The sequence below is a fragment of the Colobus angolensis genome, unplaced genomic scaffold, assembly GCF_000951035.1.
Source record: "Colobus angolensis palliatus isolate OR3802 unplaced genomic scaffold, Cang.pa_1.0 Scaffold6, whole genome shotgun sequence".
Lineage (NCBI taxonomy): Eukaryota > Metazoa > Chordata > Mammalia > Primates > Cercopithecidae > Colobus > Colobus angolensis.
In genome coordinates, this window is record NW_012119598.1 from 18,626,949 (window position 1) to 18,654,813 (window position 27,865).

The window sequence follows — 27,865 nt, forward strand, 5'->3', positions numbered from 1 at the left end:
TGGTCTCGATCTCCTGACCTCGTGATCCGCCCGTCTCGGCCTCCCAAAGTGCTGGGATTACAGGCTTGAGCCACCGCGCCCGGCCCAAGACTTTTCGTTTATTTAGCCACAGATAGATGGGACAAGAACTAATAGATGCCTCTGATCCCAGTCAGAATTTAGGATGACAGACAGATACTCATTGGGTTTATTTTAAAGAAAGCAAAACAAACTAAAAAAAAATGAGGGGGGCGTTACAGGGATTTACTTTGTACTAATTGCCGATATTTAACCTTGATTTGCACTAAAAAATGTTTAATTTTTTTGTCACTTAGATGTGATCACCTGGATTCTCCTCATTAGAGTTCTAGTGAAATATATTGGATACCCTAATCGAATTTATCTGTGAAATCAGTTTTTTGGGGGGAAAGTGGGCGGGGGGGACAAGGTCTGCTTCTATTACCCAACCTGGATAGTGCAGTGGCGCGATCTTGGCTCACTGCAACCTGTGTCTCCCAGGTTCAAACCATCCTGCCACCTCAGCTTCCCTAGTAGCTGGGACTGTAGGCATGCGCCACCACGCCTGGCTAATTTTTGTATTTTTTGTTGAGACGGGGTTTCGCCATGTTGGCAAGGGCCAGACTGGTCTGGAACTCCTGGTCTCAAGCAATCCGCCCGCCTTGGCCTTCCGAAGTGCTGAGTTTACAGACGTGAGTCACTGCGCCTGGCCGTGTGAAATCAATTTTTAAACGTTAAGGTGATGAAAGCAAACTTTTAAGTTCAGTAAATAGTGGAGTACTGTTACTCTGTTTTAGTAACATGGGTTCTTGGTGGAATCAATATCAATAGTTGCTGCAAGGTTATAAATATTGTTTTTTAAGTTGTACCTTGACTTTCTTTACCAATTCATTACATGGCTTGTGTTCCAAGGCTTGTGTGAAATGATTCGTTTTTTCCTAACTTTTTTTTTTTTTTTTTTAAATTTACAGGCAGAGAATATGTTATTCCATCCTTGGCTCACAGATTTATGGCAGAGATGGTGGATTTCTTTATTCTCTTCTTTATAAAAGCAACCATTGTCTTAAGCATTATGCACCTCAGTGGGATAAAGTAAGTTGAGGACATTTGCAGAAAGGTTTTAATTTCTACTGTTTAAAGATCTTGTTTTGTTACGTTCTGTTTGTCTGCATGTGACTATATTGATAATGGGCTTGTCAGTGTCATGATTTCTTTATCAGAGCTTTGTCAAATTTATTGTTTTCTTATTGATTTTAAGAAATATTTACAAAGAAAAAAAAAAACTTACTGAATTCTATAAGATGTGTGGGAATCTCACCTATCAAAAATAGGTAAAAAGAGCCTCCAAACCTGCTTTGATTTTATTCACCTATTGTTTTAGGCCAGGAACTAATTTACCTCTCACTCTCCTGTTCCCTCTTGCTATCTTGTGGAGTCTCTAAAGACAAAGGTATAAAGAACTTTTGGTAGGTGAATTAATAATCAGCTAGATGGCATTTCCAAATGGGAGTGCTTATACTGTGGGGCAAGTCCCAAGTGAACTTCAAATTGAGACATTTGAGTAATCCTTCCAGATTAACGATAATCATAATAGCAGTTATCACTTCCTGAGTACTTTCTATATGCCATATATTGAGCTTGCTCACTTCTTTATATGGATTCTTATTTAATCTTAATACCAAGTTGAGGTGTAGAGATTAATACCACCATTTTATAGAGTTGGAAATTTGGGTTTATGAAAAGTTGAGCACAGAACTTAAAATGTTACAAAGGTAGTAAATGACAGAGTCAAGATACAAACCTGTGCAGTCACATTTCAGGGTCCTTGCCAGAAACCTGTTACTGTGATTTCTCCCTGTCCCTCCCTCTCTCACCCCACTACGCATCCAGTGAAATACCAACTCCTTTATGTTCGGTTTCCTGAATAGCTTTCAACCCCAGACCTCTTCACTGCCAGATCATTTTTCTTTTTTTGAGACAGGGTCTTGCTCTGTCACCCAGGCTAGAGTGCAGTAGTACAATCACGGCTCACTGCAGCCTTGATCTCCTGTGCCCAAGCTATACTCCCACCTCAGCCTCTCAAGGAGATGGGACCACAGGTATGCTCCACTATGCCTAGCTAATTAAAACAATTTTTTTTTTTTCTTAGAGATGGGGTCTCCCTATGTTGCCCAGGCTGGTCTCAAACTCCTGTGCTCAAATGATCCTCCTGCCTCAGCTTCCCAAAGTGCTGAAATTACAAGCATGAGCCATTGCACCTGGCCCATTTTTTATCATCATTGCTTCTCCCTCCTCCAATTACTGTCATCTTTTGCTTGGATTATAGCAGAAGCCTTCTAGTGGTAACTCAGTCTCCTGTTTTCTCTCAATCCAGTCTCTGATATAAAAGCAAAGTGATCATAAATCCTGGTTCTGCTCCTTTCCTACCTTAAAACCCTTCAGTAGTTTCTCTTTTTAAAATTTTTATTCTTTTTGTTTTTTTAGAGATGGGGTCTGTGTTGCCCAGGTTGCTTTCAAAATCCTGGACTCAGACAATCCTCCCACCTCAGCCTCCGCAAGTGCTGGGATTACATGCGTGAGCCACCATGTTCGGCCCCTTCAGTGGTTTCTGTTTACCAGCAGGATAAAGTCTGAATTTCATCATGTGGTTGTCTCAGCCTCCTGAGTAGGTGGGACTACAGGTGCATACCACCACACCCTGCCTTTATTTCTTAATCACTGTCACCTCTCACATTTAGTATATGAGCCACACCAAACTGCTTACAGCTTCTATCACATACTGTCTTTCTCCCAGACTTTCTCTCCTGCTGTTCCCTTTCTGGAACATTATTCCCTCTTAGTCTAACTTCTCTTCATTCTTCAGGTCCTCATCTGTCTTTTCTGGGAAACCTTCACAAGGTTAAGTGTACCTGGTGTGTGTTTCCATAGTATCCTAGGTTCCCCATCACAGTACTCATCCCACTTTATTATTGCTGCTTATTTATTGTTCTGTTTTCTTTGCTAGGTTAGACCCTCCATGAAAGCAGGGACCATGTGAATTCATTCACCCTTATTTCCCAGGGGCTACTACAGTGTCTGCTCATGATAATGCTACTTATTTATTGAATAAACTAATGAATGCTTTATGATACTAGATGGTTGGGAATGTAAAGATCAGTTTGGAATTTCAATTACAATGTATGACTTACACTAATGAAAAAAAATCAGTGCTACTGTTCTGGTAACTAATTCTTTATAACCCCAAACTATTATTTTGTATAGGGATATCTCTAAGTTTGCCATGCATTATATAATAGAAGAAATAGATGAAGACACATCAATGGAAGACTTGCAGAAAATGATGGTTGTGGCTCTTATATACAGATTATTAGTTTGTTTCTATGAGGTAAGCTACTAACTTCAGCAAGAATTAATATTTAACAATCTAATTTTATGTTTTTACATTTAATTTTTTTGAGACAGGTCTCGCTCTGTTGCCCAGGCTGGAGTGCAGTGGTATGATCTTGGCTCACTGCAACCTCTGCCTCCTGAGTTCAAGTGATTCTCCTGTCTCAGCCTCCTGAGTAGGTGGGACTACAGGTGCATACCACCACACCCGGCTAATTTTTGTATTTTTAGTAGAGACAGGGTTTTGCCATGTAGGCCAGGCTGGTCTCAAACTCCCAGCCTCAGTGATCCGCCCACCTTGGCCTCCCAAAGTGCTAGGATTACAGGCATGAGCCACCACACCCAGCCAACAGTCTAAGTTTAGATTATCAGCCCAAGACAAAAAAGTAATAGAAATTTATAATCATTCATGTCTTTTCCGTATGTCTACTTTACTGTTTGTTTCCAAATTTTAACTAATCATTACGTAAAAACTTTTGGAAAAGAGACATTTTACAATTTCTTTGTAATATTTCTCAGTCTTAGAAATTCAAATAAAATTTCACTCATAGATTGTGGTCCAAAAATGTACTTGTAAATTGGTTGTGGAACTTCCAATGTAGTTTTCCGCAGAAACAACTTGCTACAAAGTGTAGTAGTCATAGAGAAATATTACAGGAGACAGACATCTCGTGGTATTGGACATGTTAGAGACCTACAGAAATGCATTAAGTTAAATAGTTAACTTCTGAGTAGTCTGTGTAATTCTTTCAACTTGAAAAATTAGAACATGAAATAATACGGTAGGAAAAGTTTATCTTTAAAATTGGTATGGTTGAGCCAGTAAGTTATTTTAAAATCATCCTTCTTTCCTTAGATAATTTGCATTTGGGGAGCAGGTGGAGCTACCCCAGGGAAGTTCCTACTGGGGCTTCGAGTTGTGACATGTGATACATCAGTGCTTATTGCACCAAGTCGGGTTTTAGTGATTCCTTCGTCAAATGTGAGCATTACAACGTAAGTCCTTTTCTTAGCTTAATCTACTACATACTTATGAAAATAATGTGTTTTAGAATATTGGGTTTTTTTCTTCATAGCATATAGATAAGCTTGTATTTATTAAGTTTAAAACAAAGTTTGAATATTTATTTCAGCTGTGTTACATGATTGTAGACCTCTTTTTACACCCTTTTACAGTATACATTTTCAAGATGATCTTTTTTTTTTTTTTTTTGAGACAGAGTCTTGCTCTGTTGCCCAGGGTGGAGTGCAGTGGCGCAGTCTCGGCTCACTGCAAGCTCCGCCTCCTGGGTTCAAGCGATTCTCCTGCCTCAGCCTCCTGAGTAGCTGGGACTACAGGCACCTGCTACCACGCCTGGCTAATTTTTTGTATTTTTAGTAGAGACAGGGTTTCACTGTGTTAGCCCAGATGAGCTCTATCTCCTGACCTCGTGATCCGCCTGCCTCGGCCTCCCAAAGTGCTGGGATTACAGGCATGAGCCACTGTGCCCGGCCTCGAGATGATCATTTTGTGAGTTATAAGTCACAATAAGAGGATGATTTGGGTGTTGATGCTGTATTAGTGCTCCATGACCAGCTTTATTATTCTCTGGATCTGTGGACATTAGGTCCGGTACTCATCTGCCTTGAGTCTCCATTTGGCCATATCTGTCATTATTCCATCTTGAATAGGCACTAAGAGTTTTGACAGCTATGCATTAGTGCATCTTTCTCCTGCTGTTAGGTGAGAGCTTGTAATACTGCAGTACTCAAGGTTAACTGTTGGCATCTAGCGCTGGGGTAAGGTACAACCAGTGATAATGGAAATTATGGAGGTGAGTGGCTGGTAGTCAGTTGAGCCAAACAAGATATTGGCTGCAATTTTTGCCAGAATGATTCAGAGCTGGATTGTTACATCAAGAAATATAAACAAGTGACTATAGAAACTTTGGTTTTGCCATCTTCAAATTTTTCTTAGAATTTGGTAGTCATAAACCTACTTCTTTTAATACGAGTCGGTAATGGCTAGTGTTTATTGAGTACTTTTTACCTACCTGCACTGTTAGTAACACTGCATGTGTATTAACTAATTTAATGCTAACAACCTCAAGATAGATACTATTGTTCCCTTTTTGCAGATGTGGATATGTGGAATACAACTAGTAATTGGTAGAAGATGGATCTGAATTTAGTCTGGATTCATAGCCACTGTACTTTTCTGCAGCCCTTCACTGCACTAAAAGGCAGAAATCTAACATAAGTAGGATAATGGTCCATTCTGAGTGATTGCTGAAAGCTTTTAAAAGCTTTGCTTAATCACTGGATCCCACAAAGGAAAATGCTGATTAAAGAACACACAGTACTTTAAAATGCAAGTTCTTTCTATAAGGTAGACAAATGGGACTACAGTAAGCCTACTCAGAAAATACTCAGAATTCATGTTCATTGCTTCTGAGAAAATACTAGAAAGCTCTGTAAACCCTTAGTTCAATATTCTGAGACATGTTTATTATTGCTTTTTATGTTCAAGTTCTAAGGTCTTTTATGTTGTTGAAGTCTTTAGAGTTTGATCATGATACATTGCTACTTGAAAATATATCAAAGATAAAAATTCTCTCAACTATACTTTGAATGTCGTTTTCCCTGTAGACTTTTGTAGAGAAGTAGATTGTGTTTTAAATGTCTGTTTTGAACTTGATGGGATACCATTAATCTATATGTGGTTTGATGTGTAACTTACCTGATATTTTTGTTTTAACATTTTAGGTCCACTATACGAGCTTTGATCAAGAATTTTTCGATTGCTTCTTTTTTCCCTGCTTTCATCACACTGCTGTTTTTTCAGCATAATCGAACAGCTTATGACATTGTAGCAGGAACCATTGTGGTAAAAAGAAATGGAGTCAGATGATGCCCCCCAAAGCCCTGATTTCCACACACTATAATGACAAGACTAAATTATGTATCAAGGCCATCAGTATCCCTGGGTTATACACTAATTGATGATTTAGAAATTAAAGCAGTCACTCCAGTGTGATGCAGGTGACTACTCTGAAAGTATTGATTTTACTTGAATGCCAAAGAACTTTTCCAGAAGAAAAAACCTATTAAATTCAAGTATTAAAATGTTTAGATCAAAAAGGCAAATGATTTTATAAACAATGGACAGTATATACTTTCTTAAGATCTAAGAATTTGCTGAAAGCACTTTCAGCTTTGAAATCTCCAAATGAAACTTTAAAATTTTGGTTTATCCCAAAATAATGGAAAATGTCCAGTTGTGTTTTGTAAACACCTGTGTAACTCATCTTTTAGTTTACACTTTCTGGGGAAATTGTCTTTGGTGTTTAGGGGAGGGAATGAGAACACAAATTGGATAATCCACTGTCTCCCATCCCAGGAGATCCGGTGAGTTGGCTGCGAGAGAAAGGGACAAGTGAGGCAGGCCTAGCAGTTCCCTTACCTGAAGTTTTCCAATCCATACTGCAGTTCCCTCTGGTAATGATGAAACTTTACAACTATTCTTAATGATTGAACATGTATTTAGGGGCAAGTTTCTCATGATGATGAAAAAGTATTAAGTCACATTGCTTATGTTAATTGGTTTTTTTTAAAGGTAAGTTAGTGATTACTTTTAATGGTGGGGGAGTAAGTTTTCAGTGTAAATTGAACTTATAATTTTAACTTACAATTTTATGTGCAAGTGTTTTCAGTGCCCTGAATCAGACTATAAATATGTGGGGAGAAATTACCTCCATCAAACAGTTGCATATTTACTGTAGAAGTATTCCCAGTATGTGTGCAGCATGAAGAAAGTATTAGTGCTTCTCAGTGTTCTCAATGAGTGTAAATTGTTTATATACAGCATATTCATACTACTTTCCTTATATTTTATATAGTTCCATGACTGTTGAAACATCAAGGAGTTAAAAAAATCTTAGTATTTCATGATTAACTCTAAATACTATTAATAGCTTGCAAAATATTAGCAGTTTTCCCGTTATGGACTATTCTCTCTAAAGCAAGGGAGACTATCATTCCCAGACATTATTCTAGGTTCTTTAAGCTCATTTTGGGTCTGCTAAAGTTTGGGGGGGAAATGTTAAGCAAAGTGATACTGTGTATATTGCCATTTTGCTTTATTCTTCTGTTGAAGCAGAATTGTGGGGTTTTATTCTGTGTGTGTGCTTTTCCTAGATGTCCCATTTAGCTGTGCTGAGATATACCTGTACTATTTATGGTTTGAGTTTTCATTTTTAGGTATTTTCTCCAGCTCTGACATTTCCAAAGACACACTAAACTGCATTGCACAGTTCAAAAACTGATTACTTAAGGATCAATCTAGGGCAGTATTCTTGGTCTTAAATTTAATAGCAAACACAGTACATGTCTATTATCACTATATTAATTTTCAAAGGTTTTTCTTTTACATTTAAAACTGTGACAACAGATATTCACATTTGATTATAGAAACAGTCTGTTAATAATTTTATTATAAAATTTCATAAACCATGTTTTTCAGAATAAGTTTATATCAAATCCAGCTTCCCAGAAACACTAATAGTTAAGTATGTCAATGTACTAAATAAATCATTCACTTGCACCCATGGGGAAGAGTTAGTGTTACTGCCCTTCACAGTGAAAAAAAGAAGAAAAATCTTTCATTTTTAAAATTAGGAGATGTTACATAACTTGACACTTTAGTAGGGTATACACTAGCATTAGTTTATATAACACTTTTGCCACTGGGGAATTCAAGTTGAACTGTCCCTCAATCATATAGGTCTGGAGTACATCTTTCATTCATAATTTCTGCTCAGATAATTGAATAGTTTACCATCTAGGTCATTTTCATTTATACTATAAAACAAAAACAAACTAGTCCAGTTTAACTTTTTATACTTAGAATATTGCACATTTTCTATATATGAGTCATTCAGATCTCTGTAGGTTCAGTCAGATCCAACCATGGATTCAAGTTATTATACTATATAACCCTACAAAATACATAGAAATATTATTTGCCTTTATAATAGAACCCAAGAGTCTGTTTCAATGTATGAATTCAGCATTTGTGCAGAGATTTTGATTCCCAGAGTTTGGGAAAAAGTGACAAAACAATGAGGGAAGAAGGAACCAGGCCTTAGTGCCACATATTTTTCTCTTGGGGTTGTAAGGTAGTCTCCTGCTTTCCAGAACACTGTATTATATTTCACTTACAGACCTCATTTTCTGTGTCAAAGTATAATTCCCATGCTGAAGCTGTAGCCTAAAAAGGCAAAAGAAAGTTGTCTTCATTGTACAAACATATTCATCACTTTAACAAGGTAATAAGGGAACAAAATTTAGTATTCAAGCTGAGAATACCGTTTCAATGAGCATGTCCCTAAGATAAACCAGAATTGGCAGTTAATTTGGATGTCTAGAAAATCTGTTCCCACCAGTAAAATTATCCTGAGTGGCTAATGCACCTTGAGAAAAATCTGGCATACTGAATAACATTCATGTGGGAGCCAAGAGCTGAGTAAGCCTTACCTTTAGACTACTCTGTGACTACAGAAATAAAGCCAGCACTTTTTGAACTAATAAGCCTTCACTTGTCAGTATCATAAAGAGTATTGCCCAACTGAACTTTGCTCCCACTGGTTCAGGAGTTATTTTTGCCTAAGCACTCACCTTCCGATTTTACCCAAGCATATAGGATAGAAAAAAATGCATTATATTTGGGAGCTACTTCACCCAAATTACAAAATGAGTCAGTGTTTTTAGTTTCAAGTGACAGTAAAAGGATTTGTTCCCTTCAGTGACTTGAGTGTTTTAGTTATGCATTCTAGCAAAGGAAGGGTAGAAAGGAATTGAAAACTGATTTACACTAGTTGCTACTTGGGAATAAAGGGCTTTTTGAGGGAGGTATGGATATTAAATGTTTTCATTATGTACTCATCCCTATTAAAACAGGCAGTTGTTTCTTTGAATATGTCTAAATAACAGTATTCCTAAAATCTGACAAGTAACATGTCAATTACTTGATATTCCTTGTCTCCAGTACCACAGGCTACTCTTGATATCCCATGCTTGCCTGGATAAAGTTCCTCATTTCAAACAGTGTACATATTTCTTTGCAGTTCATTATAGTAAGGCTTGACCTGTCAACAGTATCTTGGCCCACCTATAAATAAAATTCAGCGTTCTATTTTTAATAATTTGTACGCCACCAATTTGTATTGTCTCAATAAATACTTAGTCATCAATGTATCTGTATTTTGTCTGTTTGAGATGGTTCGCTCTGGAATCTCCTGCTTAGGGAGTCCTTGCTTCTAAATACAGCTTTTCCAGTGGGTTTAGCAGTCAACTAGAATGCTTTCAGAAATACAGATCTGTGAAAAAAAGAATCATCCATCTTTAGGGACGATTTAGCAGGCACACTCACAAGTTACCTGTACATGAATTAAGCTTACTATTAAACTAATCCAGTCCTTCAAGAGCTGTTAACCATCATAACCACCACACAAGTCTCATCTGGGCAATTTAAACCCAGTTCTGACCTTAAAAGCCTTTCCTGTTCTTTTATGAACAGGTCCAGAGAGAAAGGGCAGGATGCAAAACAACAGGTTCCTCACTCAACAAGGGCAAAGATAATAAAGGATAAACTAGAGTGTAGCTAAAAGATGGTCCAAGTCCCGTAGACATTGTGTTGCTGTTATGAGCCTAGCCACAAACTTAATGTTTTGGAACTACAGTGGATTTTTGAGACAAGTTTACAAAAGGTGCCCCATATTACAAAAGGATATGAAGTCTCTGACTGACGTCATACAGCTGATGCATGTAGCTAGGCCTACTACCCCCACTTTCTCAATTTTACTAGACCAAATTTGTCAGTTTCCATTGAATGGACCGGCCAAAATAACCTTTATAAAATTTCCATTGTATTTTACTTTTCCAAAGTAAAATAATACTTTCCAATTAAAAAGTTATTCACAGGCTTAACCAGCATATGGCCTGGTTATATGTTGTTAAAATTAGTTCAATAATTTCAAATAATTAGATGAAACAAGTAATTTCAGAGGAGAATTTGTAAGAAGTATTAGTAGGCAGCTTAAAGACATTTTTCAGTGGTCTGAACTGTACCTTTTTCTCAATGCCCGGAATTGTAATTACTCAAAACACTTTACTTATAAAGTGACACCCCCAAACCTCAGTGCATCAGTCAGCCAGGGGCTTATTTGATGATGCAGACTTTTGGACCCCATCTGGACCCAGTCAGTTTCTGGTGATGGGGTCCTAGAACATGTATTTGACATACCCTGCCAAATACTACTAACGGTACATTGAGTGAGCCACCAGTCCTCTGGTCAGTCAACCAGATTGTAAAAACACCTACCTAATTATTCAATTAAAGTTTCTCAACATGACTTTCCTCCCTTCAGAGATGATTTTTCATTAAAAAAAATTCCTGGCTGGGCTCGGTAGCTCGCACCTGTAATTCCAGCACGTTGGAAGGCAAGAGGATCGGATATCAAGTCCCTGTCTCTACAAAAAATAAAAAACTTAGCATGGTGGCACACACCTGTAGTCCCCAGCTACTCTGGAGACTGAGGCAGGAAGATTGCTTAAGCTGAGGAGTTGAGGGATGCAGTGAGCTATGATCGCACCACTGCATTCCAGCCTGGGTGACAGAGGGAGACCCTGTCAATCCATTTTCATTACTCATTGGCCCAGCATGAGAAGTATGGGCTTTCATTACTTTCTTTCCAACATTTGTTTTCCCCGCTATCCACAAATATCCTCAATTTTCACTTGTGTATGCAGCATACAACCCAAAGCAAGGTCGGGCATGTGGCTCACGCCTGTTAATCCCAGCACTTTGGGAGGCCAAGGTGGGCAGATCGCGAGCGAGGTCAGGAGGTTGAGACCAGCCTGGCCAATATGGCGAAACCCTGTCTCTATTAAAAATACAAAAATTAGCCAGGTGTTGTGGAGCACACCTGTAGTCCCAGCTCCTCGGGAGACTGAGGCAGGAGAATCACCTGAACCCAAGAGGTGGAGGTTCCCAAGGATTAAAGTAGTCAGACTGAAAAAAGCCCAAAGTTCTGAATGCAGTCCTACAGACTTCTCAGATTGGGGGCTAAAGATTCCATTTTTAACATAAACCAGACTAAGTGGTTTCGGTGACTTTTTATTTAAAGAGTACTAAATAAAAGTAAACATTATTTCTAGCAATTTTTAGAGAAAAGCAGAACGTTTCAGCCATAGGGGCTTAGAGAATGGCTAAGAACTAACCTACAAAGTTTAAGAATTAACTTCTCTGCAGTAAGACACAAATTCCCAGTTACCTCTTCCAGTATTCATCGTCACATTTGGCCTCCTGAACAGGTGTCAAATGTATACTGCTAAGAAAGCGAAATTTCTACCCCCAACCAACATTTGATGTACTAACACATCTCAAGTAAGAAAAATACCTTGAATTCTAAATTTAAACTGCAACCAGGCCAAGCGCAATGGCTCACGATTGTAATCCCAGCACTTTGGGAGCCCGAAGCGGGTGGATCATGAGGTCAAGAGTTCAAGACCAGACTGGCCAACCTGGTAAAACCCTGTCTCTACTGAAAATACAGACACAAAAATTAGCCGGCCGTGGTGGCAGGCACCTGTAATTGCAGCTACTCAGGAGGCTGAGGCAGGAGAATTGCTTGAACTGAGGCGGCAGAGGTTGCAGTGAACCGAGACTGCACCACTGCACTCCAGCCTGGGTGACAGAGCAAGACTCCATCTTGGAAAAAAAGAAACTCCAACTAACCAGAAGTTCAGCAAATTAAAACTGAGCACAATTTAAATAACTGTACATTCAAACTGAAAAATAAAATTACCAAACATTGTTCCAAGAAGCTCTTTTATGGACCACAGGAGTCCAGTTTAAAAAAAAAAAAGAATGCAGTAAAATAATACAAAAGAAAGTGCAGCTGACCCTTGAACAACACAGGTTTGAACTGTGAACCCACTTATCGCGGGCTTTTTTTTTTCCTTTTTTTTTTTTTTAACCCAACCAAACACGGATCAAAAGCACAGTATTCATGGGATATAAAACCTGCACATTCAGAGGGTTGGCTCAGGTTCTGCAGGGTCCACTGCTGGACTTGAGTATGCATGAATTTGTGGACTTTGGTATGGGGGCGGGGGATTTGGGCGAGGAGTGTTGTTCTGGGAACAATTTCTTCTGCACACACCAAGAAACAACTAGTTTTTGTGTATGTATCTCCAAGAATTTTAATAAACACTATCCAGTAACTTACCAAGGAAGATAGAAGCACAAAGAGAAATGAATGTGCATGTTTATTTTCAACTTTTAAAAAAGGTATGTAAGTCGATGTGCAAATTAGGCATGATTCATAGCACCAGGCAAGAAGTAGGGTATGGGTAACCTTCTATACGTTGTGCCTTCAGATACTTTCCCTTTCTCTTAGGAGTTGTCTAAATCACGTCAATGTATTCTTCTAATGAGACACTGTTAACCTTTATTTTAAAAAGTCCCATCCCAATAATACTGTGTGCCTTCATTATGAGGTAAAACTAGAACAAAAAGTATGTCATAATTTTTTATTGATGGCATTTATCCCATGGTTTAACATGTTAATTATACTGTAATAAACATGGCTTTAATATTAAACTTTTCCTTATTATCCAAAGTCACCACAGTCCATTTTAGTAAATATAAAAATATATGCTTAATACTTTGTACAATACTGGTTTTTGGTCCAAACAAAACTGGATCAGAAAAGCCAATAAATTCAACTTTAAGAATCCCCAATTTTTTTTTAAAGATTTCCAAATGGATTTAGGCAACTTTGAATAATGGGATTTACATAATAAAATCTGAGACAAGACTAAACAAACAACAAAAAAACTCTAACACAAAATTCAAATTTCAAGTTCACAGATTTATGTTATGCCAAAAAAGTACAGAAACAAAATTGTATTTACACAAGTTTCATAATAAAATAATGAAAAAGGCAAGACAGGTGATAGAAGAATGAAAATATAGAAATAGCATATAATTATTAAATGGAGAATGAACTAGATCTAACAAGTCCTTAGCACGGACCATTCTTTAATCAGGCTTCCTCTATCAGAAAAGTTTAGTGCACAATACACCCAACTCACTCACTTCACACATACACCAGCACAAACTCAGCAGAGAAATCATCCGTTTCAACATTCTCTAATCTATACAGAATTCTAATCTATACAGAATTCCTCAGATATAATTAAAATTTCAACGCGTTCCGTAAACGCTTATCAGCGCACATAATGGTGTAGACAAAGAGGTTCTATACAAAGCCATTTGCCGTGCAGGTTCCATTCCTGGGTACAGCCAGACTATGTCAAATCAGTGAATAATCTGCTGGATCATAAAATATTTTTGCTGAAGAATCAGTCACCAGTCTAGCTATTATATTTTTTAAAAAGGGTGGGTGAGGTGGGTTGGGGCTTCTGTAACGAAAAAGAAAGGAGGAAAATTCCAAAATTAAAGAAGTCCTTAGGCAGATCTGACTTCAGATAACCCCAGCACAAAGTACAATCCAGTATCTGAAAGCAGGGCACCAGCTGTTGTTAAAATTGCGTATAACACCAATGTGACCTTTATTTCCTGCGTCTAACAGCAGTCTTTATCTTCCGACCAGAGACTGAAGTTCCAGAAGAGAACACATTTTTCCCATTTGACCTGTGAAAAATAAAAACTTCATAACGTGACATGATGCTCTGAGCAAAATTTCCAAATGCCAACATTTACCATGAGCAGCAGAAGGTGGGGGGGGGGGGGAGTAGACTCACACTGTTATGTACATTTTCTGCTACACCTAACACACACGCTACTGCTAGTTTTTTCTCAAACTGTAATACAATCTTCCAGAATTACAGTATGGTAAATTTATGTTGGAGAACATATTTAATTTTACCCAAACCATACTGAATCTTGATGACTTTTAAAAACAAAACATATACATGCACATACCCTTACCAATGTAAATTCTCCATTTCAATAAAAAATTATCTTACCCCACTGTAAATGCTGCTGGCGACTGGTTAAATGGAAAGCCCCCCGAGCCTGAAGGTTGAGCTGAGGCTGCAGGTGTGCTAGAATTTGCACCAAATGTGAACACTCCTGATGGATTGTTGTTTGTGAAGTTGAAATTTGTAGTGCTGCTGCCAAACTGGAAAACCGAACCTACAATAGTTGAAGCAGAAATACTTCATTAGGGCAAAATGATAGGGTTTTTTGAAGGGATGGAGTCTCGCTCTGTTGCCCAGGCTGGAGTGCAGAGGCACAATCTTGGCTCACTGCAACCTTCGCCTCCCGGGTTCAAGCGATTCCCCTGCCTCAGCCTCCCCAGCAGCTGGGACTACAGGTGAGTGCCACCATGCCTGGCTTATTTTTTGTATTTTAGTAGAGATGGGGTTTCACCGTGGTCTCAATCTCCTGACCTCGTGATCTGCCCACCTCGGCCTCCTAAAGTGCTGGGATTACAGGGTGAGCCACCGTGCCCGGCTGCAAAACGATAGGCTTTTAAATTAATGGCTCTGACCTCTACATATAAAAACATGCAAAGAGTTAAAATATTTTGGTCTTTTAATCTAAAGAAAACTATTTTCTCCACTGACACATAGTACTCGACACCTCCAACAAATCACACAACTTACCTATGACCAAGGGGAAAAGGGCAGCCTGGACTTCTGGTTAAAGATAGTGAAATCAACAAATACATTTAGCTCTATCTTCTTTGAAAAGTGCATTAAAACAACAAGGGATTTTTACAAAGATAGAGAGGTGACAACAGCAACAAAGGTTTAGAAGCTGGAAGGCTGACCAGAGGTGATACTGAACTAGCAGCAGGGAAAGAACAGAAGCAATTGCATTTATACCAAACATAACCAAAATGTTTAGGTTTCAGATACCTATGGAAGCTAGGATGTCGAGGAAAATAAAAAAAAAAAAAAAAAAAAGGGTTGGCAGAGTATCTGATTAGAAGCAGATACCCAGGATCAATCCCTCCCCACACCAAGATGGTAATTATCAGTGGGTGCAGTGACTCATGCCTGTAATCCTAGCACTTTGGGAGGCCGAGGCAGGTGGATTGCTTGAGCCCAGGAGTTTGAGACCAACCTAGGCAACATGGTGAGACCCAATCTCTATAAAAATGTTTAAAAATCAGCCAGGCATACTGGTGTGCACCTGTAATCCCAGCTACTCAGGAGGCTGAGGTGGGAAGATCTCTGGAGCCTAGGAGGTCGAGGATGCAGTGTGCCCTGACTTTACCACTGCCCTCCAGCCTGGGCAACAGAGTGAGACCTTATCTCAAAAGGAAAAGAAAAAAAAAAAAAAAGATGGTAATTCTCCTTTTCCACCCCACCAAAACAGAAGTTCGGTCTTTTAGTCTTTGTAGAAGTGTCTGGACTGGGAAACACCACATACAGTTAAGGGCAATAATATCATTTTGAAAACGGGAATTAAGAGTAGGTCAATATTCACTAAATACCGAGTGTTCCAGCCATCTTCCCAATCTTAGCTCCCAGAACACTGGCAAATAAATGGAAGTTCCCTGATACCCTCCAAGCAGGAGACTAGATGCATCTTCTTTGGGGAATCTGACAAACTGAATGGAAAGAACGAAGGATACTAACATCCAAATTTTCCCAAGTAAAATAAAGCTAGATAAACCAGATAATTCTACAATGAAATTCGAGATCTATAAGCCCTATCAATGTAGAAAGGATTTAAGTGGTATTTATATGTCCTACACCCATTAAAAACGACAGGTAGCCAAGGAGAACCAGACATTTGAACAACTCTGAGACAAAAATAATAAAAGCAATTTTGGGAAAACTGACTCAGCAAAGAAAACTTTAAGGAGAAAAATCTGAATTCAGTATCTTTAAAGAATACTTCATCCACTGGCGGTTGGGTGGGGTGGAGGTGGGGGGAACCCAGAGGAGCATAAAAAGGAAACACCCAGAAAATAAAAAAGAATACTTAGAAATTAAAGAAATAGTGGAAGTTAAAATCTCAACAGAACAGGTAATGAAGGATAAATCTCAGAAAGTAAGACACGAAGACAAAAGGTAAGAAGGAAAGGAAGGATGAGGTGACAAAATCTTCAAATAAGTAATTCAGGAAAATTCTCCAAAATGGAAGTTCACAAAAGAGCATGCTGCACTCCCTACACAAAGGATTAAAAACGAACCCACATCAAGACACATCCTGATGTATCAGAACAACGGAGGCGAAAGAGGGCAGTCTAACAATTCCAGAAAGAAGCAACAGGCCAAAGAGCAAAGATCAAGACTTCAGGCAACTCTGGAAGCCAGAAAGGTCTACAATGGAGAAAGGCCTCTGAAATTATAAAAATGATTTCCAATCTACATCTATATTCAATCAAAATCTTACCAAACATGGGGTGAGAATAAAGATCCTTGCAGACATGTATGGCCTCAAAATGTTCATCCCTGAACCCTCAAGAATAGCTGGAAGATGTGCTGTATCATCAAAAAGGGGAGTAACAGGGAACACATGACACCCAGGAAACGGGTTCTTAAATGAAGCTAAAAGAAATCTCCAAAAGAATGGTAAAAAGAGGTTTCCCAAGAGTACAGTTCAGTAAGCCAAGAAAGCCTGGTAGGAGGAACAGGTTAAAAGACCCTGTGAGAAAAGTTCTTTCAGTGCTTGCTTCAGCAGCACATACCCAAAACTTGAACAAAGAAGATTAGCATGGCCCCCTGCACAAAGATGACACCCAAATTCGTGAAGTGTTCTATATTTTTACATTAGAAAATACTGATGAAAGAAATTAAAGAGAACACAAACAAATGTAAAGACAACCTATATTCATGGATCAGGAGAACTATTATTGTTAAAATGGCCATACTCCTCAAAGCAATCTATGGATTCAATGCAATCCCTACCAAAAATACCAATGACATTCTTCATAGAAACAGAAACATATCTGGCCAGGCGCTGTGGCTCATGCCTATAATCCTAGCACTTTGGGAGGCCAAGGTGGGTGGGTGGATCACTTGAGGTCAGGAATGCGAGACCTGCCTGGCCAACATGGCGAAACCCTGTCCCTACCAAAAATACAAAACTTAGCCAGGCGTGATGGTGTGCACCTGTAATCCCAGCAACCCAGGAAGCTGAGGCAGGAGAACTGCTGGAACCTGGGAGGCAGAGGCTGCAATGAGCCGAGACTGAGCCACTGTACTCCAGCCTGGGCGACATAGCAAGACTCCGTGGAGAAGACTCTGTTGAGGAAAGGGGAAAGGGAAGGGGAAGGGGAGGGAAGGAGAGAGAGAAGAGAAAAGAAAGAGAAACAAATCCTAAAATTCATATGGAACCACAAGAGTCCAAATAGCTAAAGCAATCCTGAACAAAAAGAAAAAAGCTGAGGTATACTATCTGCCTTCAAAATACACTACACAAAGCTGTACTTACCATATATAGCTATATGAGACTGGTATAAAAAGACACAGACCAATGAAATACAATAGAGAATTCAGAAACAAATCCACATATTTACAGCCAACTGATTTTCGACAAAGATGACAAGAACACATATTGGGAAAAGGATACTCTCTTTAGTAAATGGTGCTTGGAAAACTGGAGATCCATATGCAGAATGAAACTAGACCCCTACTTCTCATCCTATATAAAAATCAACTCAAAATGGATTACACTTAAGTGTAAGACATGAGACTACAAAACTCCTAGAAGAAAACATAGGGAGAAATGCTCTAGAACAGACCACCAGGTCTAAGCCAAGCTTGTCCAACCCAGAGGCCACATGTAGCCCAGGATGGCTTTGAATACTGCCCAACACAAATTAATCAACTTTCTTAAAACACTGAGATTTTTTTTGTTTGCAATTTTCTTTTTTAGCTCATCAACTACTGTTTGTTAGTGTTAATGTGTTTTATGTTTGGCCGAAGACAATAATTCTTCTAAAGTGGCCCATGGAAGCCAAAAGATTGGACCCCCCCGGCCTAGGCAAAGATTTTATGGCTAAGACATCAAAAGCACAGGCAACAAAAAAATAGACGAGAGGGACTATATTAAACTGAAAAGCTTCTGCACGGCAAAAGCAGCAATCAACAGAGTGAAAAATCTGTTGAAAGGGAAAAAATGTTTGCTAACTATTCATCCAACATGGAACTAATATCCAGAATACACAACGAGATCAAAGGACTCAACAGCAAAACAAAAAACAAACAACCCAAATAATCCCATTGAAAAGCGGGCAAAGGATCTGAATAGACATTTCTTAAAATACAACACACAAATGGCCAACAGACCTGAAAAAATGCTCAACATCACTATCATAAGGGAAATGCAAATCAAAACCACAATGAGGTAGCATTTCACCCATTAGAATGGCTACTATCAAAAGGACAAAAATTAACAAATGCTGGCAATGAAATGGAAACTTACACACTGTTGGTATGAATGTAAATTAGTATAATCATATGGAAAGCAGTATGGAAATTTCTCAAAAAATCTAAAAATAGAATCACCTTATGATCCAGCAATCCCACTACTTATTTATCCAAAGAAAAGGAAAGCAGTATATCAAACAGATACCTGTACCCGATGTTCAGTGCAGCACTATTCACAATAGCCAAGATATGGAATCAATCTCAGTGTACATCAACAGATGAATGGCTACAGAAAATGTGATTTCATAAACAGTGAAATACTATTTGGTCATTAAAAGAAAATAAAATCTTGTCATTTACTACAACATCTATGGCACTGAAGGATATTATGTTAGGTGAAATAAGTCAGGCACAAAGACAAACATTCAATGTTCTCACTCAGATGTAGGAACTAAAAAAAAGTTGATCTCATAAAGGTAGAGAACAGAATGATGGTTCAGAGGCTTGGCTGGGGTGGTGGTAGGAAAGGAAGGTGGTTAATGAATACAAACATACAGCTAGATAGTAGGAATAAATTCTAGTATTTGAGAGCACAGTAAACAATAATTTATTGTATTATTTCAAAATAGCTAGAAGAGAAGATCTGAAATATTCCTGACACAAAGAAACGATGAATGCTCAAGGTGATGGATATCCTAAATGCCCTAATTTGATTATTATACATTGTATGTAACAAAATAACACAAGTCAGTTTTTAAAAATGAAAAACTTTAAAATATGGTTTTCATTTTTATCAAAAATGCTTCCGGATTAAACTAAAACTACATTTCTATGTATGACAAAATGAATGCTTTGTATTTTCTGTGGGAATGACCTTTACTAGACTTTGTAGTATGGCTTTTTTTTTTTTTTTTTTTTTTAGATAGTTATGCTACTACCCAGAGCCTAGAATTTTCTAACACCTTGGTTGGGCACAGTAGCTCACACCTATAATCCTAGCACTTTAGGAGGCTGAGGTGGGTGGACTGCTTGGGCTCAGGATTTCGAGACCAGCCTGGATAACATGGCAAAACCCCGTCTCTACAAACCACGAACCACTCCAAAAATAAACAGATGGGTGTAGTGGTGGTGTGTGCCTGTAGTCCCACTTTCTTGGCGGGCTCAGGCAGGAGGATGGCTTGAGCCCAGCAGGTTGAGGCAGTAGTGAGCTGAGATTCTACCACTGTACTCCAGTCTGTGGGTGCAAGGTAAGACCCTGTCTCAAAACATTTTTTAAAAATTTAAAAAAAGGATTCTCTAACATCTTTACTATCCAGGTCTACTTTGTTATAGAACTGAGAACCTCCACCCTAAAATGCTGTCCTTCCTCAAGTTTTAACAACAGCGTGACGCTAATTTTTAGGGCCTTTGTAGCCTTGTCTCAATTCTTTAACTGGAAGAAAGATCTCCCTAAAATTGACTTTTTCTTTGTATTTAGTTTATAAAATTGATTGCTCTTTAAATTAAAAAAAATTAACAAAGAGAGGAAGTCAATAATGTCAGAGAAACAAAATTCTGTATAGGATAGAAAGTTACAGTATACTACATGGCTCAGCAATAATCAATATTTCCATAATCCGAATCCTGATCTAACCATATACTGTCTCTATATCATGAAGACAGAAGAAAGACTGGACGTGGTGGCTCATGCCTGTAATCCCAGCACTTTGGGAGGCTGAGGTGGGCGGATCATGAGGTCAGGAGATCGAGACTATCCTGGCTAACATGGTGAAACCCCGTCTCTACTAAAAATACAAAAAATCAGCCAGGCATGGTGGCGGATGCCTGTAGTCCCAGCTACTTGGGAGGATGAGGCAGGAGAACCACTTGAACCCAGGAGGCGGAGGTTGCAGTGAGCGCCACTGCACTCCAGCCTGGGTGACAGAGCAAGATTCCGTCTTTTAAAAAAACATAAAAAAAAGAAGACGACAGAGAAAAATGTTAACTGTGTGAAAGAAATCAAAACTTTCCAATTTCATATTAGAGGAAAAAATCCTGACCAAAATGGTTAATATATATCAGAAAACAGGAGAAATTTTAGTATGTACATTAACTGACAAAGTAGCAATAACCAGAATACATAAAGAACTTCTCCAAACCCATATGCAAAAGCCAAACTGAAAAATGGCCAAAAAAAAAAAACACCACTTTTTAAAAAGAATTCACACACACGAGAAATCAAATAGAAGCCACATATAAGAACTCATACAATAGTGGTAGGGTATGAACTGGCAGAATCCAACAGGAAAAGTTTGTATTGTCTTCTAGTATAAGATATACAAACCTTTTAATTCAGCAATCCCATGCCACTGTATATACTCTAGAAAAACATATATACTCTAGAAAAACATACTTATGTGCACCAAGGTACATATATAAGAATGTGTAGAGTAGCATTTCCTAGTTGTTAAAAACAACTGAAACATACGTCAACAGTAAATAGATAAACTGCAGTACATTCATACAATGATTTACTCTATGGTAATGACAATAAACAAACCATATGCAAAACATGGATGACCCTTAGAAACCTTAGAGCGAAAGAATCAAGAATCAAAAGATTGCATACAGTAATGTTTCATTTATACATAAAAGCAGGCAAAACTACATTTTCTAGGGATGCATATATTGGCCAATAAATGCAGTAATAAAACTCAAAGAACAGCGATTACCATAAAAGACAAAGCAGTGGTCCTCATTAGAGTGGAGAAAGAGAGGAGTGTTTTCAAAAACAGATGTATGAGGGGCTCCCAGGTGGTCATTATACAGCATTTGCTTTAATATTACACTGTTCACTTATATTTTACACCCCTTTCTACAAGTTATATTTCACAATTAGAAAAAAAATCAACAATTTTAAGAAAATACAGGATTATAATACAGTTTGATTAATCATATTTAAATATGCAGGTCAAATGGAAAGGCTGGTATCATCAGTAAATAGAAAGTGTCATGAGACAACTCAGCAGGACTGCCTCAGGAGAGAGCACTGGACCTGGGGGTAACTTCCTGATGTAAATCCAATCATGAATAGGATCAGAAAATGCACTTCAAAGCTAGCCTTGGGAGCCCACAAATTCAGAGTTGAGAAGAAACCAGACTAAATGAATCTCATACTTAAGTCAGAGTAAAAATTAACACTTTAAAATACATTACTACCTTAAAAAGTTATAAGTCTGTGAAACCTGGGAATGTTGTTTACATACAAATCCAACTATATTACCTCTCTATTCTGCCAAGTACAAGAGATAATTTTTTTTCCCCGAATCGGAGTCTCGCACTGTTGCTCAGGCTGGAGTGCAGTGGCACAATCTTGGCTCACTACAACCTCTGCCTCCCGGGTTCACACCATTCTCCTGCCTCAGCCTCCAGAGTAGCTGGGACTACAGGCGCCTGCCACCATGCCCGGCTCATTTTTCGTATTTTTAGTAGAGACGGGGTTTCACCATGTTAGCCAGGATGGTTTCGATCTCCTGACCTCATGATCCGCCCGCCTCGGCCTCCCAAAGTGCTGGGATTACAGCATGAGCCACCATGCCCAGCCAAGAGGTAATTTTAAAATTAGACATACAAATGGTTTCCAAGCTCAAAGGAAAATATTTTAAGACATACAAAACCCATACAGATACAACAGCATCACAGCACACTTACTGGAATTAGGAGTTGTTCCAGAGCCAAACGCAGACTGACTAGGTTGCTGTCCAAACACAGGGGGCTGACTACTGCTTGACACCGTCCCAAAAGTAGGTGGTGCAGGCTGAGAACCACTGGAAAATAATGCTGTGGAAGATGATATAGATCCAAAGCCTGGGGGATTGGGCTGGCTGGCACCTTGACTTTGTCCAAATGTTGGGGTCTGGTTAGCACCAAATGCTGGACTGGCAGATGGTGCTGAAGGTCCAGTTCCAAATACGAAGGAGGATCCTGGAAGCCCAAAGACACTTAAGTCACCATGGTGGCTAATGTCAGATTATCCTCAAGAAATTTCTGTAAACCCACAAGCAAATGTCAAGCTTCTTTTCAGACTCTTACCTTGTTAACCAAATTCCATCAAGACAAGTTTTAAATAATGATTGAGAATACAACTCTCTCTGCCATTATTTAGTGAAACATACTAAATTCATATAAACAAAAACTGCAGTTAACAACTACTCCATACCTTCACAGCCAACAATTTTTGGTAAAGGAACATATCTCAGAAAAGTCTCCCACCAGAAATCTAATGCGTGCAGAAATTGCCTCATGATGTGCACATATATATATATATATACTGCATAATAAAGACTGATGTTTAATAAAACAACTTCCAGTGTCTGGTTACTGACAACCTAACATTTTAAAAACAAAGTTTGGGGCTGGGCACAGTGGCTCATGCCTGTAATCCCAGCACTTTAGGAGGCCGAGCTGGGCGGATCACGAGGTCAGGAGTTCGAGCCTGGCCAACATGGTAAAACCCCATCTCCACTAAAATTACAAAAATTAGCCAGCTGTGGTAGCAGGCACCTGTAATCCCGGTTACTTGGGAGGCTGAGGCAGGAGAATTGCTTGAACTAGGGAGAGGGAGGTTGCAGTGAGCTGAGATTGCACCACTGCATTCCAGCCTGGGTGACAGAGCAAGCCTCCATCTCAAAAGAAAAAAAAACAAAAACAAAAAACAAAGCTTGGAAAAATTAAGTATTACACCCTTACCACAATCAGAAAAATGGCTCCCAAGAGGTAAATATGTTAAAGTTGTACACACAGTGATTAATTACAACAACACTGGTATAGATGACCAAAAGGCATTCACACCATTTTGTGATAACCTGCTATATGTTATTTGCTAATAAGTAAAGCCCATCCAATTGCAATGCATTTTTTTCTTTTGTAAATGTACCTGCAGAGCTAGACGTGGTTGTGGCTCCAAAGCTGAAACCAGAGGTGGCAGTATTATTACTGCTGGCTCCTGGACCAAAGACAAATGGGGTGACAGCTGTACCTGTGCTGGATGTGGTTGCTAGTTTGCTATCTTGAGAAAATAGCAAAGACTGAGAGGTGCTGGATTCAGCAGTGTTACCAAAGGCAGAGCTGCTCACAGGATTGCTGGACTGTCCAAACACAAAGGTAGCCACGGGTGGATTGGAGGAAGAGGTGGAACTACCAAATATGCCACCACCAGCAGAAGTGGCTGGTGTACTTGAACTAGAGGAATTGTTGTTCAAGAAACTAAAAACTGGCTTTGCTGCACCTTGATCTGTAAGACAGAAATTAAGGAACAAACATAAATCCTTAAGAATAGTCTCAGAAAGTACTTTTTCCTTACCCTACAATCACTAGAATTTTCCTACCCTAGAATTTGCTAGAAAAGTAGATTAAGTTTTTTATATAGATTAATTCATCAAATGGACATCTGTTTATATTAGATTTTGACAAAATCAAATACATTCATCTTCTTTTATAGCTTATGGATTTTATGCCTTTCATAGGAAGGTCTTTGGCATTCAGGTTAATAAAAATACCCCTCGAATCCAAATCTAACTGGATACTGTAGTTGAATAGCAAGTTTAGATAGTGGAGGATAGCTGTACTTTTATATATTTTATTTTGCAATTTATGTTACAGTATGTGGCAAAATCATAACTTCAATTTATCTAAATGGATAGCCAAATTTCTCCACAGCATCAACTAGTACAGGCTTTGTGCACTAATTTGCAATGTTGTCTTTATGACACACTACATTTCCTCAAATGCATATACTTGTTTCCTCTACCATTATCACTAGACTGTTTTAATTATTCTAACTTTACACCATGGACTGATGATAGCAGAACAAAGCTGCCTGTGTGCCTGCCTTTTTTCCCAAAATTTCTTGTATACTTTCCTTTCCATGTGAATTTAGAGTAAGTTTAGCTTGTCAAGCTCTACAAAAATTCCCCTAAGAACTAAAATTATGGGAGGAAGAAGGGAATACCTTCACCCAGCAAAAGTACGCCTTTGTGTTCTTTTAGTTATTTGGCATGTTAAAAGTTCTGCTGCTTTTATAAAATACAAGTTAGAAATGTTAGAAAAAAACAAATGAGATATGCTGATTTGAAGAAAAACTTTTGATTTTTATATCATGATTCTGAATCCAGCCACCTTACTGAAGACTTTTTTCTAAACTATTCCAATAATCTCTCAGTTCCAATACTTCACACTATGCAGGGCTGGTCACAGTATGCTATAGGCATTAGTCTGACTTACAGAAAATGGGACATGTTGGCTTACTTTCAAGCTGGCTAATGGAAGAATGGTTAAGAGCGTCTACCACAGCCTGGTGTTTCACCATCAAATCTGATTAGACCCTATCATATCTTTGTTGCTTTCCAAATAATATGTAATTTTAGCTTTTATTTTGTCTTTACATTTCAAAGTAAATATACGACAGACAAAAAACTGCTCATAGTTATTTGTTAAATTCCATATAAAAGTTAATTTTGAGTGTTTCCAATTTATTATCCAAAAGTATTCACGGATATTCAACTTTTGCACTTTTTGCACATCTAAAAACATCTGTATTTTGCCTCTATGTTTGTGTTTGTTGTTGTTGTTGGGTTTTCTTGAGACAGAGGCTCGTTCTGTTGCCCAAGCTGGAGTGCAGTGGCCAATCTCGGCTCACTGCAACCTCTGCCTCCCAGGTTCAAGAAATTCTTGTGCTTCAGCCTCCTGACTAGTTGAGATTACAGGTGTGAGCTATCGCACCTGGACTGTCTTTACACTTAAACACATTTGGCTAGTAACAGAATTCTAGGTTCAAGAACATTTTCATTTTGAGGGCACTGTTCTGTTTTTAGCATGTGATGTTGCAAATTAGAAGATGATGCTAATCTGATATCTTCCTATTTGTGGCAAATAGCTTTTCTCTCTGAAAGCATTTGGGGTTTTAGCTTTGGTGTCCTAAATTTCAGTGATCTTTCCAAATAGGTAATTTCCATTTTTAAGACCAATGTCTTTCTTCAGATCCAGAAAATTTTCTTCTGTCACTTCTTGGTATTTCCCCAAAACTTCTTATCTTCTAGGTCACTCCTATTCCAAAGGAACTTGTGGATCTAACTTGGATCACTCTTTGTACTTGTGCACTAAGTTCAGGGAAATTCTCGTTCACTAATCTGATGATCAGCTATGTTCTTCCTGCTATTCTGCCCACAGAATGACTTGAATATGATCCACCAACAACGATGCTTTTAACCTTTAAGGTGCTGTGTCATTTTTTTCCCCCAGGACTTCAGCTTTCAAAATCTCTTGTTTTCTCAAGATTAATTATATTTGTTGTCTATGTTTCTTAATGTCTGATGAGGACTGGTTATCTGTAACTATTTGTAAACAATACCATAGATTATGGTAGAAAATACTTCATAAGCTAAGAATCCTTATTTTCTAGGTAGTAGATACCAATTTTGATTATAAAAGCCCAAACAGAAGAGAAAGACACACATAAATATGCACTATATTGAGCTTTGCACTACTGCTGTATTTCTCACAATTAGATCCACAGATGACTTCATCAGAATCATGAGGGTTTTAAAGAGCGGTTCAAACTGAAAATCCTAGGTTCCTTCCCAAAGAGTTCTGTATTTCTCAACTACGTTCAGTATAAACCATTACTTGACTTGCTGCATCTGTAAAGGCAACTTGTAAAAAAAATAATAAAGTTAATACTTACCAGCTGTAGTACTAGTTTGAGCTCCAAAGGCAAAAGTGGCTTTTGCTGGCTGTTCAGATTCCTTCTCAGATGGTTTTGTCATACTAAAACTAAATGTGGACTTGGAAGAATTCTCATCTTTGGTTTGCTCTGAATTCCCAAAGGAAAACACTGGTTGACACTTTGGCTCTTCATTGTCAGCTTTCTTCCCAAAAACTACGGACGTAGAAGTGACAGGCTCTTGCTGTTTCTCTTCTGTCCTTCCCAAAACAAACACTGAGGCAGATGGCAGAGAGGCAGGCTCCACATTGCCAAAAGAGAATCCTCCTTTGGTGGCAGGCATTTCTTCTTTTTTAGCTTCTGATGTCTTACATGTGAAAGGAGCCACTGAAGCACTCTTGGTTTCTATGGTTCCAAAGTTGAAGCTGCTCTTGTTCTCAGAGGTCACTATAGTGTTAGCAGGAGCAGGGGTGGAGTTAATAACACCTGTACCAAAGCTAAAACCTGCAGATGAACATTTGGGCAGTTCCTCTTTCTTTTCTTCCTGTCCAAGATTAGACACCCCAAATTGAAATGGAGTTAAAGAAACTGGGTTGCTTAAACCAGAAGAAAGTCCAAACTTAAAATTATCATTTTTACTGTCTTTTTTAACTTCTTCGGGCTTAGATTCAGATGATACTCCAAATTTAAAATCTCCTATTGGTTTAGAAAATTTAAAGCCTTCACTCATCGGGTTTATAGACCCAGAATCAGATGACACACCTATTTTGAATCCTCCCTGATCTCCAAATTTGAAATTTCCAGTGCTTGTTAAAGCCTGAGAAGGCCCAGAAGAGGGTGATGGGACACCAAATTTGAAGGAGGAGGAGGCTGCTGAGTTCGAAGGTAAGGAAGATGTGTCAAAGCCTGCAAAAATATAAAAGACACCACATAGACAATTAATGTACTGATGTTCTCAAACAAAATAGCTTGAACGCCAAAGAAACATAGGAATAACTTTGAAAGGGTCTACTTTGAAGAGTATTACCAGCAGTCGTAAACATAATCCAAGGTGACCAATATTTATTTGGTATGAGAATTATATCTCACTCTTCACAACTATCCTGACATGCCACTTTTCATTTATCAGACTGGCTGAGGTAAAGTTTGATAAAGTTTGTACTGGCAATGAGACTGGAAGTAACAGGCTACAGATTGCAGGTGGGTGTATAAATGAGCACAAAACTCACAGGGAGCAATCTGTCACTAGTTACCAAAAATTACAAATGCATATACCCTTTGACAAGCAACTAACTGACCTTACAATAATTCAGAAACAGATATAAATATCTCAGGATAATCTCATTTTATATTAATTTTCAAGAGAGAATGAGTGAACAACAC

At 38.5% G+C, this 27,865-nt stretch overlaps 2 protein-coding genes across 2 annotated transcripts in view; one reads left to right on the top strand and one right to left on the bottom strand.

Annotated features, from left to right (window-relative positions):
* The window catches only part of FAM8A1 (family with sequence similarity 8, member A1), an 11,271-nt gene extending 1,655 nt beyond the window's left edge, over positions 1-9,616 (top strand). The window contains exons 3-6 of the mRNA XM_011962915.1: positions 969-1,089; positions 3,259-3,382; positions 4,241-4,380; positions 6,130-9,616. Coding sequence (XP_011818305.1) covers positions 969-1,089; positions 3,259-3,382; positions 4,241-4,380; positions 6,130-6,274 — 530 coding nt within the window. The 3' untranslated portion in view covers positions 6,275-9,616. The remainder of the gene's footprint in view (positions 1-968; positions 1,090-3,258; positions 3,383-4,240; positions 4,381-6,129) is intronic.
* A 3,327-nt stretch (positions 9,617-12,943) lies between these two features.
* The window catches only part of NUP153 (nucleoporin 153kDa), a 95,152-nt gene continuing 80,230 nt past the window's right edge, over positions 12,944-27,865 (bottom strand). The window contains exons 19-23 of the mRNA XM_011962916.1: positions 26,504-27,388; positions 23,699-24,055; positions 22,474-22,746; positions 14,419-14,587; positions 12,944-14,083 (exon numbers count right to left, since the gene is read on the bottom strand). Coding sequence (XP_011818306.1) covers positions 14,002-14,083; positions 14,419-14,587; positions 22,474-22,746; positions 23,699-24,055; positions 26,504-27,388 — 1,766 coding nt within the window. The 3' untranslated portion in view covers positions 12,944-14,001. The remainder of the gene's footprint in view (positions 14,084-14,418; positions 14,588-22,473; positions 22,747-23,698; positions 24,056-26,503; positions 27,389-27,865) is intronic.